Genomic DNA, 16,293 nt, shown 5'->3' with positions numbered 1-16,293 from the left:
AACAACAACAACATCTCATTATATATATATTTTTGTTCAAGATGCATTTTAAATATGAGGGATGAGGAGCTGCAGCTAAGGAAAATCAGTACAGTGGTGGGAAAGAGTAGCTCATGATATAATGATGTTTGTGTATGGTAATTACAAAGGACAGATTTATATAAGTTCCATCATCCAACTCACAGTAACTTTTCCTGAGGTTGAATGCTCTCTCTGTTGAGACCAAGAACTTACCTGCAGCCCTAGTTTTACCTGTTGAATCAGTATGTATTAACATTTGCTTAGTGATCTACTGTATTGGGCTCCATTACATTAATTGGGTAATGCCCATGATGTGTTCTATGAGGGACAACAATAGAAGCTCATGGAGGTTAAGTAATTCAAGTTATAGACATAGCAAGGAGAAGGGCCAAGTTTTGTCTTATAAAGCTCACAGCTTTATATGTTCTGTTGTACTGTCCTTAAGTGATAAAAAATAACCTCCTACTAATTTATTCAACTCCTAGAATTTCTCATTGGCATTGAGTACATTCTAACTTAGTGATCCTAGAGTAGAACTGTACCAATACTGTAATCTTTACAGAGGCTGACTGCCATTCACTCTCCCACAAAGAGGCTGGCCATTCCAGTTGGACCCCCTGCTGAGATTTTCCATTTCTACCCCAGATATGTTGTTAAATGCCTTTGAGTCAGTTCTGACTGATAGCAACCTTGTCTAGGATTTCCAAGGAGCAGCAGGTGAATAGTGTTAGCAAGGATCTACATGTTAGCAAGATGTCTACATAAGAATTGTTGTTGTTGTTAAGTGCCCTTGAGTCGGTTTAGACGTAGAGCAACCCAGTGTTGGGTTTCCAAAAAGCAGCTGGTGAGTTTGAACTGCCAACCTTGTGGTTCAAACTGACCTTGAGATTGAGTGCTTATCCTATGGCGTCACATCTGGGGTTATATAAGAATGACCTGGGCATCTTATGAAAATATAGATTCTGACTCAGTATGAGGGGCCTTCAAAAAGTTCACGGAAAAATTTCATTATCTTTTCTCTCCATTTTCCCATGAACTTTCTGAAGGACCCCATATATCTGGGAGGAATTCTGGCGGCGTTGCTGTAGCATCAGCACTGGACTGAAAACCATAAGGTCTGCAGTTCATACCCAACAACTGCTCCTTGGAGACCCTGTATAGTGTCGCTATGAGTCTGGATTGACTCAATGGCACTTAACAACAACAACAACAATAACAAATACAATTCTTATGTAGACATCTTGTTAACATGTAGATCCTGGTTCACTATTTACAAGCTGCTCCATGGAAATCCTGTACAGGGTCATTATGAGTCTGAATCGATTTGACAGTACTTAGCAACAATATTTATGGGAGTGGAAATGCAAATTCTCAGCAGGGAAGTCAAACTGGAATACACTGGTTAAAAAGTCCTGGTTCACAGCACTGACGTTTTGATGAGCAGCCAATTACTTAACCACTTTTCTAGAACCTTGGATTGTCTATAATATGGAACTCAACTTATGAACCTAAAGAGCGCTGGTAGTGTAGTGGGTTACGCATTGGGCTGCTAACCTCAAGGTCAGCAGTTCGAATTCACCAGTGACTCTGTGGAAGAGAGATGAGACTTTTTTGCTCTTGTCTGTAAAGATTTATAGCCTCAGAAACCCTATACAGGGTCTCTATGAGTTGGAATTGACTTTACTGACTACCACCACCACCACCACCATATATGTAGCCAATCCCATTTCCCATCAGGAGTCTTCCCTTAGATTTTGCTTTAGACAAATTCATCTCTTCTATCACTCTGGTAGCGTAGTGGTTACGAATCGGGCTGCGAACCTTAAGGTCAGCGGTTCGAAACTACCAGCCGCTCCGCGGGAGAAAGATGAGGCTTTCTACTCCCGTAAGGATTTACACCCTCGGAAACCCTGTACAGGGTCGCTATGGGTCGGAACCGACTCGACGGCACTTAACAACAACAACATCACTTCCCAAGTACGTGGTGCTCATTGCATGTTATAATGAGATGCCTGTGCTCCTATCTGAAGTGCTCTCTGTCCTTTTCATCCATCAATCCTCTTTATCCATGTATAGTCCCCCTCCACCATGAACAATTTCCCCGTGACTCTCACTGATTTCTTCCCTTGCTTTCTACAGATGGGATACTTTTTACCACATCTTGGGATTTTATTTACCAGTTGGTTCACATTTGTATTTATCTCCCTAACAAGCTTGCAATGCTTTCTAGGAAGCAAATAATAGCCTTCTTTTAAGCTTACTACAGCTCCAAGTGGTTCAATGCACACAACAATAAGTGCATGCTTATACATACACATGTACACATTCTCTCTCAACATACTCTTGGCAAACATAAATGAATAAAAATCAATACATTTTCCTTTTTAGTTTGAGCCCACCCTCCTGAGTCACATGTTTTACTGACAGAGTCTCTGTTTCACAAAAGAAATTCTTAACACTATAATTATAAATCAAACGCTTACCAAACATTGTTTTTCCTTGTAGGAAGCCAGGCTATATCTATCTGCTGGCACGTGTGTGACTACAGGATTTGGGGACCTTATGTCTAGGGCAGTCTTAGCCAGATTTCCAGGACCTTATTAGTCTTACCTGTTTAAGATGCTCACTGAGAGCAATCCTCAAGCTGCCATTTCTTCTGTTTAACATCTCACAAGTCATGAGGGTATAGAAGATTGCGGTGCACACCAAAGGCATGCAGAAATAGAACCCAAAGAGCCACCAGTCCTTTACATCTTGGTAGAACTAGAACGTGAAGAAAAGAGCGAGAAAAAGAGCATGAAATTGAATGTGCAGGGTCTCAGCGAGCTTCAAGATCTTCATATAAACAGATACGTGTATATATTCATGCCCACTAGGTTACAATGATGGGACCACGGGAAAGGGTGTACTCAAAACTCAATTCAATTTGCAAGTCCATGAATAACACATCAAGAAAATTCTTTCTAAAAAAATACTTTTTATAATCTAAAGTTGCTTCTAGTTCCTCAGTGAAAGAGCTCTGATCAATTAAAAAAAGAATTCCCTTCCAATGCTTTCAAAATGTTTTTTTGGGGTTACAAGGACCATATATTTATCTTTCTTCATTGATGAGTCTTAACATTTTGCTAGTGTCTGGTTTACATTTGACTACTGTGGTTAAAGTGTACTTCATGCTGACATCTTGTTTGGAAACAGTGAAGGTTATGAATGGCTTATCTGTGTAGCCTTGGTTAGTGGGAGTTAACCCTTTGCCTGGTATGCCTGCTATGTGACCTCCTAGCTTAGGGAGCCCATTTCAGCCATCAGTAAGAAAGCAGGAATAGTCTTTCTCCTGCTGTTAATATTTACCACCTGTAAACCATTGAGGCAGAATCTCTTATCTGAAGGCATATTTAGCATTATCTCCCTGAAGGCAGGATTTGTAAACACCAGGATTATCCAGGTTTTTATTTTTATTTTTTAAGAACACTTAATACCAGATATAATTAGTATTGGAAAATTATATCTAAAATTTTACTCCCACTAAATTAATCACTGACTTGGGAAAGAAATGCTTTTCTTTTCCTAATAATGTTTCTCCTGATAATTTATTTACTAAGGATAAATCAGCCTACTGTAATAACTCAGTTCCCACAGTAAAAAAATTTGACTGTGCTGTAAAAAACTGGTCATTTTCTGAATATAGAAAGAGACCCAGTGGGCTACATTTATAACATGTCTATTAAAATAATCTATAAATGTTTCCGGGGGGAAAAAACTCTAAGCGGGGCTCTTAACTATTTTTATGCCATGAATCCCCTTTGGAAGTCTGATGAAAACAGTAATTCCCTCTGAGAATAATTCTTAAATAAAATATAAAATAGAATAATGCATAAAATAAAATGTATAAGGTTATAAAGGGAACTAACTCTACTGAAACACAGTTATCAAAATATTGAAAATAAAATTCTGACCTAGTAATATAGGAGGGGGGCTTCAAAAAGTTCATGGAAAATTCAAATTAGAAGAGAATGGAGTTTTTCTGTGAAAGTCTGAAGTTTCCTCATCAGTGTTTTCCTTAGCCAATTAAATAGCAAATCTAAAGTTGGCTCTAATCACTAATAGTATAATTGAAGTAGTGATAAGAATAAATGGTATTTTGAGATCTCACAGCAATTGTCCTGGTGTGGCTAGGAAGGATAATCACTGCACTGCTAACCTCAAGGTTGGTGGTTCATTGGAAACCCTATACAGGGTCACTCTGAGTCGGAACTCACTCAACGGCACTTAATAATAACACAGCACAATTATCATGTGATATGAAAATGCCTGTGATTTCTATTTGTGAAAAAGTCATGGGTAATGATAAACATTTCTGTGTTTTATTGTCTACATTCATGATAGAAGGATGTGATAAATTTCAGTTTGTTGCTGTTGTTGTTGTTAAGTGCTGTTGAGTGGCTTCCAACCTATAGCGACCCTGTATAGGGTTCCATAGGTGAGGCTGCGGAGCTTGACCTGCTGACTTTGCGGTACAAACCCGCTATGCAGTCCAGTGCATTAACCCACAGCATAGTGAATATATATAATTTTCTTCCTATTCAAATTTACAGACTCCTGTTCTCAGGTCAAGTACCAAATCTCAAAAGAGTTGGTATCCTCAGATTTGCTAACGCAAATATTTCTATATCTGTATCAGGCCCTAGAAAGATTTAAGCTCTGAACTTCAAAAAAAAATTGAGAAAGGACTCTTTCTCTTTTTAAGCTTAACACAAAAACTCCTTTGAGCAGTCTCCTTTTGTGCCTGCTCCTTCCTGGTGCACTGCTGGCAGGGTGCGAATGGCCCAGAAGCAGCTGCAAAGGGTCTGGAAGCTGACCCCTAAGAGAAGGGAAGAGTCCCCTGCCCCCTCTGCATTACAGGCCTGCAGAGAGAGGGGCCACACATTTCTTTTGAACTGATGTCATCAGCAAGAGTGTGGAGATGCCTCCTGTCAGTCTAGGTTAGAGCAAAGTTGAAGAGAAAAGAGTAAACAACAGAAGTGAAATAAAGTAAGAAACAGAAAAGGCCAGGAAAAGAAAGATAATACGTAGACTTTAGACTTGAAATGAAATCTAAAACTTTAACGGTTCAAACTCATATCCTTTACTGCAACTCTCTCTGTCTGGAGGGTAAGCCATCGTTTGCTTGTACGTGTCTATACTGGAGACTCAGTCTTCAGGAATCAGCCCATTTCATTCTACCTCCAATGATTAGTAAGTTTCTTCTTCCAGTGAGTGTTTTCTCTCCTTGTTTTAGTCTGGAATATCTTTCCAAATTCTGATAACCACCTACTGTCTACTTTGTTTTTCACTGTGGAGACTGGCCACATAGAAAAAACTAGTAGGTAAACAGAAAACCTCAATTTTAAGGTTGCCAGCTTGGCAGTTCTTACAAGCACTTTTAATTTGAAAATAAGAGTCTCTGAGCAGGATAACTAGTCAACTGGAAAACCACTAATTTTGTGAATTTTCCAAGTTAAGAAAGCATACCTTGAGATGTCTGTAAACCATTAAATGTGGAATCTGAGCTGCATGAAAACTCACATCAAAGCATTAAATTATGCTGACTTAAGTGAAATAGTTAGCCTTTTGGTTTTCCTCTTCAGTCCACATGTAACTTGTTTTGCAAAGGAAATATGCATTTTAAATATGTTCCCTAATACACTCAGCCATGTGATTTAGCTTTTCAGAAAAACATTAATGTGGTCAGGTACATTAAGTCAAAATACTTTTTAAAACAAGCTCACCAATTTTCTAATTTGTATATTTGACATAATTCTATACTTACATATATATATATATATATATATATATATACACTTCATTCTCTGAATAAGTCTATCTTTAAGAATGTGAATGAGTAGTGTGTATTTCTCCAAGTAATATAGAATAAACATCAGTATGCCCTTCAGATATTGTATCCCTTACTATAAAAATAAGTAATATTATATACACATACACCAAGGGGTTCAAGAAGTTCATATGAAAATGGAATAGAAAGATAATGAATTTTTATGTGAAAATAAATATTTGATGCCCATTCATATATTCTAATCTTTTTTTGGTAAATTTGCTTCAGAATTTTTAGTTGTTTGATACAGAAAAATAGTGTGTCTACAGTTGTTCAACAGTATAAAAGCTAATTTTGTTCCAGTCAAGAAGCTAAAAACTGGTTTTATATCTACTTTTTCTGCAACTGAAGAACATATTACTGAACTGGTGGAGTAAGTCACACTTGTATTGTGGAGAGGTCAAATTTTAAGATGTTGCTGTGTTGTGTTAAGTTCTGTTGAGTCAGTTCAGACTCATAGTGACCCTGCATAGGGTTTCTGGGAGTTCTGGTATGGCGCTATAGGACCAGCACTGGACTGCTAACCACAAGGTCGGCAATTCTAACTCACTAGCCTTAATACAGGGCCACTGTGAGTCAGAACTGACTTGATGGCACTTAACAACAACATAGGGATTCTGAGGTGTGACTGGTGGGCTTGAACTGCCAATTTGTGGCTAGCAGTCCAGTGCTTATCCGACAGTATCACAAAAGTTTTAAGGTGGTGAAAAAAATAAATAGACACTTCTTCCTTTCCCCAATTCATTCTTTGTAAAGTATCCTCACTTCCATGAATTTTGATGTGGCATTGAGCATGCAGGTTCTGTGTTGTTCACCCTTGTATTCAAAGGGCACCATGACGAACCCGACTGCTTCAGGGACTGCCAGGATGAAGGAAAGGATCCAGATAGAGACAATTTCAATGGCGGTGACCAACGGAATCCCAATTCCTTGAACACGACTCCAAGAGGCAACTGCTCTGTACCTGATTAAAAATGAAAAGAAATATGAGGAGATGGAACCAATTAAGAATACCTTAAAGATCATTGTTGTTGTTGTTGTTAGGTGCCATCGAGTCCATACTGACCCATAGCGACCTTATGCACAGCAGAAAAAAACACTGCCCGATCCTGGGCCAACCTCACTATTGTTGCCACACTTGAGTCCATCGATGCTGCCACTTGGCCAATCCATCTCGCTGGGGGTCTTCCTCTTTTTCTCTGACCCTCCACCTTACCAAACATGATATCCTTCTCCAGTGACTGGTCCCTCCTGACAATATGTCCGAAGTAGGAGGGATGAAGTTTGGCCATCTTGGCCATAACTAAATAGTATTGGCACTATGGAACTGAAACTCATTTGAGGCAGAAAGCTGGTAAGCTACATTTTCTTTCAAAATGAAAACTTAAAATAATAATCATTGGGGAAATCTCTGCCATTGATCAGATTCTGAAAGCAGCATATAAACTATTAGTGTGTGAGTGATACTTGTTTTAAATGAAGGAATAGAGTTAGAAAAAAGAAATAATAAAAGAAGATGGAAGTAAAGATGGCAAAGAGTCGAATAAATTTTGGAATGGCCCCAAATATTATCTTTTTTCCTTCATGTGGGCTTATTGTTGTTTTCCTTTCATACTTAATATAAACATATATATGTGGTTATGAGGAATCCTAGTGTGGTGCTATAGAATAAAGCACTGGACTGCTAACCACAAGGTTGGCAGTTCAAACTCACCACCTGCTTCTGGGAAAGCCTGTGGTGGTGGTGGTGGTTGTGTGCTCTGGCGCTGGTTCTGACTTCTAGGAAAACCTGCACAGAATTTCCAAGGTTATAAAACTTTATGGGAACAGAAAGCCCCATCTTTCTCCCACGGAGCAGCTGGTGGATTTTAACTTCTGACCTTCCAGTTAGCAGTACAACTCATAATCCATTATGCTACCAGGGCCCCTTTGGGAACCCTATACAGGGTCACTATGAGTCAGAACTGATTTGCTAGCACTTAACAACAACAGCATGTTCATAGAACTATAGGCAGTCTCTGGAGTTAGGAATGGTTGTTGTTGTTGGTGTTGTGTGCCATGGAGTCGGTTCTGACTCATAGCAACTCTGTACAGGGTTTCTGAGGCTGTAAATCTTTACGGGAGCAGAAAGCCTCATCTTTCTCCCACGGAACAGCTGGTAGTTTCGAACTGCCGACCTTGCGGTTCACAGCCTGATTCGTAACCACTACGCTACCAGAGCTCCTTTGCTTCTAATTGTGTCTTTAAGAACTTGTAGGTAAATCAGAACATGTGCATACTTGTTCTTATTTCAATTTACTTTAGTGGTGGTGCTGTGGGTTAGGCACTGGGCTACTAACTGCAAGGCAGCCAGCCAGCTGCTCCACAGAATCCCCATAGAGGGTTGTTATGAGTAGGAATCAACTTGATGCAAGTGGTTTTGAGTTTGGAGTTTTATTGCAAGAAATGGCTCAAAGCCTTTTCAATGTAAAGGTGATGTGATGAAGAATTAGTTGTGACTGCAAAATGCACATTCTCAGAAGGGACTAGTTTCTCTTAGAGAAGGACATCAAGAAGCTTGGTAAAGAGGAGGGTCATTAATGAGATGAGTGACACAGTGGCGGCAATAATGAGCTCAAATACAGCAACGATTGTCAGGATGGTGCAGTATTTTGTTCTGTTGTACACAGGGTCACTATGAGTTGGAACTGACTCGATGGCATCTAGTTTGCTCAACTGTTTCAAAATGAGGGCAATTTTATATAACACTGAAGAGCAAGTTGCACTGGTGGGCCTCTGTAGGATCAGCACTGGACTGCTAACCACAAAGTCAGCGGTTCAAACCCACCAGTTGCTACTTGAAAACCCTATACAGGGGCATCATGAGTCAGAACTGACTGGGTGGTACTTAACAACAACAAGAGTTTTTAGGAAGTCTAATGTTTGTAAGCTGGGGAGCCTGTACTTAATGTGGGTCAAGATGAAGTGTGGTCTATGGGTTGCTCAGAGACTAACCATCAGCTTTGTTAGGAATTTTCTGTGAGCCTTGTTGTGAAAAACACATGGGGCCACTAACAGTATCACCACTGGAAATCGACTGCCTGAGTTTGAGATCTTAATTTGGGGTCAAAATAAATAATAAATCTCAAGAAGGTGAACTGGGGGAAAATGGATGATGGAAAGGGTGTGAAAGCTGCTTGTTCCTATTGTTGTTGCTGAGTACCATCGAGTCAGTTCTGACCCATAGCAACCCTGTATAGGGTTTCTGAGGAGTGGCTGGTGAGCTTGAACCGCCAACTTTGTGATTCAAACTGACCTTGCAGTCCAGCGCATTAACCTTCAGTGTCACACCATGACTTCTGTCCCTGTTATATTAGTATCTTATTCCTTCTTATATGTTAAAGAAAAAATAACATTGAAGCATTTTTTATGAAGTGAGTCTAGGTATCCATAAGTAAATAGCCATAATAGATATTTCATCATTTCGTCCCTCAAAATATGATCAGAGTGGCCTTGCACTAGGTGGGAGTTTTAGTAAATAAATAATATTTCTGAGAAGTGTCTGAGGATGGCTATATTTCTCCAATTATGGCCTTGTGATAGCGCATATAAAAAAGAGTTAAAATGACCTTGGTTTCAAATCTTTAGAATTTACAATCTAATAGAAAAGAATGGCTTATACAGCATAGGACATTAACATAACTGAACACGTATGCCTATTAAAAAATAAATAGGCATTAATAGATTGTGCTTGTATTATTTCTTTAGTATTTTTTTAAATCGTAATAATCACATTTAAATTTTAAGTATAAAGGAGGTTTGGTTTCAGAAACTCTATATTCTTTGACCTGATGTTATGGTTTAGTGCTAACTGCTTTTAGACTTTCTATTAAGAAAGGACTTGTGACATAGTATGGTATTTTTATGGCTTCATTCTTGACATTTTATTTTCTGTTGTAATGGAAAAGAAACATTCTCTTTTTATAGCTCTCATTAGATAGTGCCAGAAGAGGGCTGTAAAACAGACCCAGGATTGGAGACAGGTGAACCTGGGTTCACAAGGCAAGTAACTTAATAGAGAGTTTGGCCAAATAAAGACAAAAGCAGTTATAAGGTACTCACATCAGCCATGATCAGCCCCTATAGCTTATATTTGGTATACAAACGGTCACTCAGTGAAATGCACTCCTAAGTGTGTCTTTAAGAATTTGTAGGTACGTTGAAATGGGAGCATATGGTTCTGATTTAGGTTTACTTAAGTGCAAGAAAAGGCTCGAAGTCTTTGTCATCATTTAAAAACTGCATGCCGAGCAAGTGAAGGGAATTGTGATGAAGAATTTGTTAAAAGTAGGAGTTGGTTCAGTTGTTTTAAATGAGGACAAATTTACATAACATTCAAGGGCAAGGAGGAGTTGTCCCTAAATAAATTCATAACAAGGGGACTGCTTGTTCTGTCTCAGAAAAGTTAGAAAAGGGGTATCTGTGAGGATACACATCTTAGGTTCATTGCAGTCTTCCTTTGTCATTGCAGTTGCCTATGGATTGTTTGTAGAGCTGTTGAGTCAACCTGGACTCATAGTAACTCCATGCGACAAAGTAGAACTTTTCCTCATAGGGTTTTCTAGACTGTAATATTTATAGGAGCAGATCACTAGCTTTTTTCTCCTGTGGAACTTCTGGGTGGGTTCGAATCACCAACCTTTTGGTTATTAAAGGTTTAGCTGATGTGCCATCAGGCAAAGTGTGTTGCTTATAGATTAGAACCTATAGATTTGGTAGCATGATGCTATCCAGATGGCATATACGCAGCACAAATTACTGGACAGTTGTTCTGCAGAAGATTTTTAGGGCAAATGAGATGGGTGTACAATAACAATCGCTAAAAAGGTCCAGATTAGTTTGGGAAGGAATGAAACAAAGCTATGAAAACAGACCAAGAAAATCCTTTCACTGTATAGCCAAGACTGCATTTTTATTTTATGGGTTATTTCCAGTGGGATCAAGACAACTGTTTATTTTGCTTTCCATTTTTGTTTACTTTTCTTTGTTGCCTAATTAGACTGGCAGCTTGATGTCCAATAAAAGCTCGAGAGAAGGGAGGTGGGGTGTCTGTATCCCAAGGCTGTCGACCAGATAGATTACTATTTGTTCTCAGTTCAGCTTCCAGGAAAGGTGATTTAGATAAAAATACCTTGTTTTCTCATGAAATTAAGAAAGCCAGATTTCTAGGCAGGATTGAAGGCAAAGGTGGTTTGAGTTAGAAAATGTGGTCCGCATGTTCTTACGATAAATAAATTCACAGAGTGTTGTTGTTGTTAAGTGCCTTGGATTTAGTTCTAATTCATAGAGTCCCTGTGTAGGGTTTCCAAGGAGCTGCTGGTAGGTTTGAACTGTTGACATTGAGGTTAGCAGTCCAGTGTTTTTCCTATAGTGCCACACCATACCTCCATTCACAGACTAAATTAATTTTATAATGAGTCACAAGTTCTCAGAATACTACATATCTAATCTACTACCTTTGGTGGCTCCATATTACAACTATTGGTCTCCGAACCACAAGGTTGGCAATTGGAGGCCACCAGCTTCACCATGGAAAAAAGATGAGGCTTTCTGTTCCCTAAATGATTTACAACCTTGGAAACCCTATACAGGGTTGTATGAGTTGCAACTGACTCAATAGCACTTAACAACAATAACACGAATCTACCACCTGTCTGTCAGTTTGTTGTGTGGTGACGGCTATTGCTGTGATGCTGTAAGGTCTGTACTACTATTTAAAATCCAGCAGCGTCATCCGTGATGGATAGATTTCAGTGGAGCTTCTAGACTAAGAAGAAAGGCCTGCTAATCCATTTCTGAAAATCAGCCAATGAAAACCTTATGGATCACAATAGAACATTCTTATGTAGTGCTGGAAGATGGTGCAGGACTGGGCAGTGCTTTGTTGTTTTATGTAAGGTGGTCATGAATTGGAGTAGATCTGATCACAAGTAACAATAGCAATAACACCAACCGTGCAAAATAAAAATAAAAATTTTATTTTAAGTAGGGATAATTTTTATTGTCAAGTTTACCACAGCAGTATCTGACTTTTGTTTTTTAAGGATTGTTTTGTGGGACTGTAAGGCACCCAGGTGGCACTGTAAGGCACCCAGTCACGTTGGACTGCTAACTGTAAGGTTGGTTGAAACCCACTATGGGATAAAGCTACCTGCTCCTGTAAAGAGAGAGAGTCTCAGGAACCCTATGCAGGGCCACTATGAGTTGAAATTGACTTAATGGCAGTGGTTTGGGTTTGGTTTAATTTAGAAAATTAATCATAACCAGTTTGTCCCTTCAATAACCATGTGATGTTATGGATGGTACAAACTAATGATGATATTCATTAGAATCTTTTCCTTTAATATTTTTTACGAGTTGTACCTCAATGTAAAGAAAACAGAAATCCTCACCACCAGAACAATAAATAACATCAAGATAAATGGAGAAAAGATTGAAGTTGTCAAAGACTTCATTTTGCTCAGATCAACCATCAACACTCGTGGAAGCACCAGTCAAGAAATCCAACGACGTGTTGCATTAGGCAAATCTGCTGCATAAGACCTCTTTAAAGTGTTCATGAGCAAATTTTGTCAGTTTGAGGACTAAGGTGCACCGGATTCAGGTCATGGTATTTTCAATAACCTCATATGCATGTGAAAGTTGGACAATGAATATAGAGAAGACCATAGAAGGATTTATGCATTTGAGTTATGGTGTTGGAGAAGAATATTAAAGTACCATGAATCAACAAAAGAACAAACAAATCTGTGTTGGAGGAAGTAAACCCAGAATGCTCCTTAGAAGCCAAGATGGTCAGACTTCATCTCTCATACTTCATACATATCATTAGGAGGGACCAGTCCTTGGAGAAGGACATCATCTTTGGTAAAGTGGAGGGTCAGAGAAAAAGAGAAAGATCCCCAACAAGGTGGAATGGCAACAGCAATGGGCTCAAGAGTAGCAACGATTGTGAGGGTGACAAAGGACATGGCAGTGCTTTGTTCTGTTGTGTATAAGTCGCTACAACTTAAGCGCACCTAGCAACAACAACAACATGGCAGCCTCATGTGTCAGAGCAGAACTGTGTTCCGTAGGGTCATCTTTATTCTTCATCTTTTTCTAAACTGTTGCCTCCCCGTTCTTGCATTAGTCTATTCTCTAGTTAGTGATTTACCCTTCCCTTCTCCTTCCTGGTAACCATCAAAGAATGTGCTCCATAGGATTTTCAATGACTAATTTTTAGAAGTAGATATCCAAGCCTTTCTTCTGAGGTGCCTTTGGGTGGACTTGAACCTCCTAACATTTTGGTTAGTAGCTGAGTGAGTTAATTGTTTGTTCCACCCTCAGCACCTAACTAGAGTAATGCTGTTGTTGTTAGATGCTATTGAGTCGGGTCCAATGTATCGCGACCCTGTATAGGGTTTCTGAGGCTTTAAATCCTTGTCAAAGCAGAAAGCCTCATCTTTCGCCCGTCGAGTGACTGATATGCTTGAACCACTGACCTTGTGGTTTGCACTCCAGTGCTTATCATATGGAGCTACCGTGTGTGCTAGAGTATTTGTTAAACAGGTTTTTTTTTTTTTTTTTTTTTAATGTTTAAATGTTTCTTTTCTTTGCACTTGTCTTACTTTATTAGTCAAAGGCAAAATCATACTACATTTTGAATATTTGCTAATTTTTCAAGCCATCCCTGAATTAGGAAACATAAAAATCTATTATTTTCAGAATACCAGGAGGTATCTCTGAGCTGACCTCGCTGCCTCTGTGTTCTGGTTGGGAACCTGGGTATTGGCATGTTATGTCTTCTGTCTGGTCTTCAGGGAGTTATGCAGAGCCTGGATCAGGGCCCTGGTCAGCTAACTCCCAGAGGAGTCTGTTCCCATGACACCACCTTGTACCCTGTCATGTGACATGCCAGAATAAAAATTTGAATTATATGTTTTATTTATGTAAAGATGTTTATCATTGTGTGTGTCACTACAAGTAGGTTTTACATGTCTTCAAAGCCTGGTGGCATATAATGCATGTTTATTAAATCTTTAAGGTATGGTCTGGGATTCCCTGCCTTTGAGCCAATTCCAATTCATAGCAGCCCTATAGGATACAGTAGAACTGTTCCATAGATCCCAAGACTGTGAATCTTAATGGGAACAGACAGCCTCATTTTTCTCCTGCAGAGTGGCTGGTGGGTTTGAACTTCTGACCTTGAGGTTAGCAGTCCAACACTTAACCTGTAGCACCACCAGGGTTCCTAATTTTAAATTTATTATTAAATGCACCTTCAAATACTTTAAAATAAAATGTAAACTCAAAAGATACTACTTCAACAAAATTGATTTTTGTCATCAGATTATTTGCCCACTTTTATCCTCACAGGCACGTTGTTGTTGTAAAGTTCTGCCGCGTTGGCTCCAGCTCAGCAACTCTATGAACAGAACAAAACGTGTCCTGGTCCTGCACTATGCTCATAATTGCAGTTAGGCCTGAGCCCATTGCTGCTGCTACTGTGTCAATCCAGCTCGTTGGGGGTCTTTACTAAGCATGATGTCCTTCTCCAGCAATGACTGGTCTTTCCCTATAACATGTCTGAAGTATGAGTGATGAAGTCTGGCCATCTTGGCTTCATAGGCATAGTTTGACTATATATGATAATCATATTAGTTATACATTTACACTTAGTTTCATTCACTTTACATTTAAAATACTCTCAGTTTTATACATATGCATGGATTTAGAATGATAAAGGTTACCAACCAGTATGACAATATGATACAATTAAAATTTTTCTCCTATATCCATATCATTTCGAGTGTTATTACACATCAATAAGCATGCATGCACACATATTTTTCTCCTTTTGAGTTATTTTCCTGGATTATTATCTTAAGAGAGATTACTGGATCAACTGAATGAAAATGTTAGTCAAGAACCTTAAAAAACAAGTTTCTACCAAGTGTCTGTCAGTGAATGCTTGCCTGCATTAGAATTTCCTGTTCTTTCTCTAGTATTGCCACTTTCATAAGGTAAAATGGTACCTTTACATCTGGAGTTGGGTGCAAATGGTTAACATGCTCACCTGCCAGCTGAAAGGTTGGAGGTTCAAATCTACCCCAGGCACCTCAGGAGAAAAGGCCAGTGGTCTACTTCTGAAAGGCATCCATTGAAAACCCTATAGCCCAGTTCTAATTGGACACACATGGGATAACTTTAATTTGGAATTGATGCAAAAGCAATTGGTATTTACTTCTGCACCCCTTTAATTAGCAGCAAACATGGCCTTTTAAAATATTATTTATATTTCTTATATGACAAATAGAATACTGGCGTGGTGCTGTAGGATAAGCACTGTACTAAATAACTGAAAGGTTGGTGGTTCAAGCTTACCAGCTGCTCCTCAGAAACCCTGTACAGGGTTGCTATGAGTCGGAACAGACTCGACAACACTTAACAACAACAACCATTTTACAAACAAAGGCTATTAAATATACCATGAACAGCCAAAAGAATGAACACATCTATCTTGGAAGAGGGACAACCACAATGTTCCTTAGAAGGTGAATCTGGTGAGATTTTGTCTCACTTTTTTTAGGGATGTGATCAGGAGGGACCAATCCTTAGAGAAGGACATCATGCTTGTAAAAGCAGAGGGTCAATGAAAAAGAGGAAGAGGCTCAATGAGATGAATTGACACAGAGTCTTCAAAAACGAGCTCAAACATAGCAATGATAATGAGGATGGCACAGGTCCATGCAGTGCTTCCTGCTGTTGTACAGAGTCCCTGTGCTTTAGAACACACCTGATGGACAACAACATGTGACAAACAAATCATTAACAATATAGAAGTTTAGGGGCAAAATAATAACAGGAAGAATTTTAAAGCGATACCAGATTGGTTAACTAAAGATAGCAGCAAGGTCTGTAATTGAGTCCTTGAATTTGAGATGACTTGCATTTTTTTTTTTTTTTTGGACCAGTAAATTCATACAACTGGAATGATGTAGGCCTTCGTTTTAGAAAAGCAGCCCATTCTACACTGGACCAATGAGTCCATTGAAGAGGCCATGTTTGGAGGCCTGAGACTACATGGAAAGGGAGATGGGCTCGACTAACTTGGGTTTTCAGCTTGCTGCCAATCCTGGACCTAGGAGAAAGTCCAGCATCACACTGAAATTCATGAAGCAAACCCAGCTAAAGTGACAAGGAGCAGAAGACTGGCCCAATTCTTAACTCAGAACCCTGTGAGATATAGTAAAATGACTGCTGTTTTTTTAAAAAAAATTTTTTTTAAAGGTTTTTATTGTGGATTGAGTGAAAGTTTACAGGGCAGATCATCAGTTTTACATTCAACAAATCATATACTTTGTTTCATTGCAATGATTATA

General features: G+C 39.0%; 1 protein-coding gene across 2 annotated transcripts in view; it reads right to left on the bottom strand.

Annotated features, from left to right (window-relative positions):
* EDNRA (endothelin receptor type A) overlaps positions 1-16,293 on the bottom strand; it is an 82,820-nt gene that overhangs the window by 5,268 nt on the left and 61,259 nt on the right. Inside the window, exons 3-4 of one of the 2 annotated variants that reach the window (XM_006870864.1) lie at positions 6,656-6,854; positions 2,632-2,784 (exon numbers count right to left, since the gene is read on the bottom strand). In XM_006870864.1, the coding sequence (XP_006870926.1) occupies positions 2,632-2,784; positions 6,656-6,854 (352 nt within the window). The remainder of the gene's footprint in view (positions 1-2,631; positions 2,785-6,655; positions 6,855-16,293) is intronic. The other variant, XM_006870865.1, reaches the window with a different exon arrangement.

This window comes from Chrysochloris asiatica, unplaced genomic scaffold, assembly GCF_000296735.1.
Source record: "Chrysochloris asiatica unplaced genomic scaffold, ChrAsi1.0 scaffold00155, whole genome shotgun sequence".
Classification (NCBI taxonomy): Eukaryota; Metazoa; Chordata; class Mammalia; order Afrosoricida; family Chrysochloridae; genus Chrysochloris; species Chrysochloris asiatica.
This window is presented reverse-complemented; position numbering and strand designations above follow the sequence as displayed.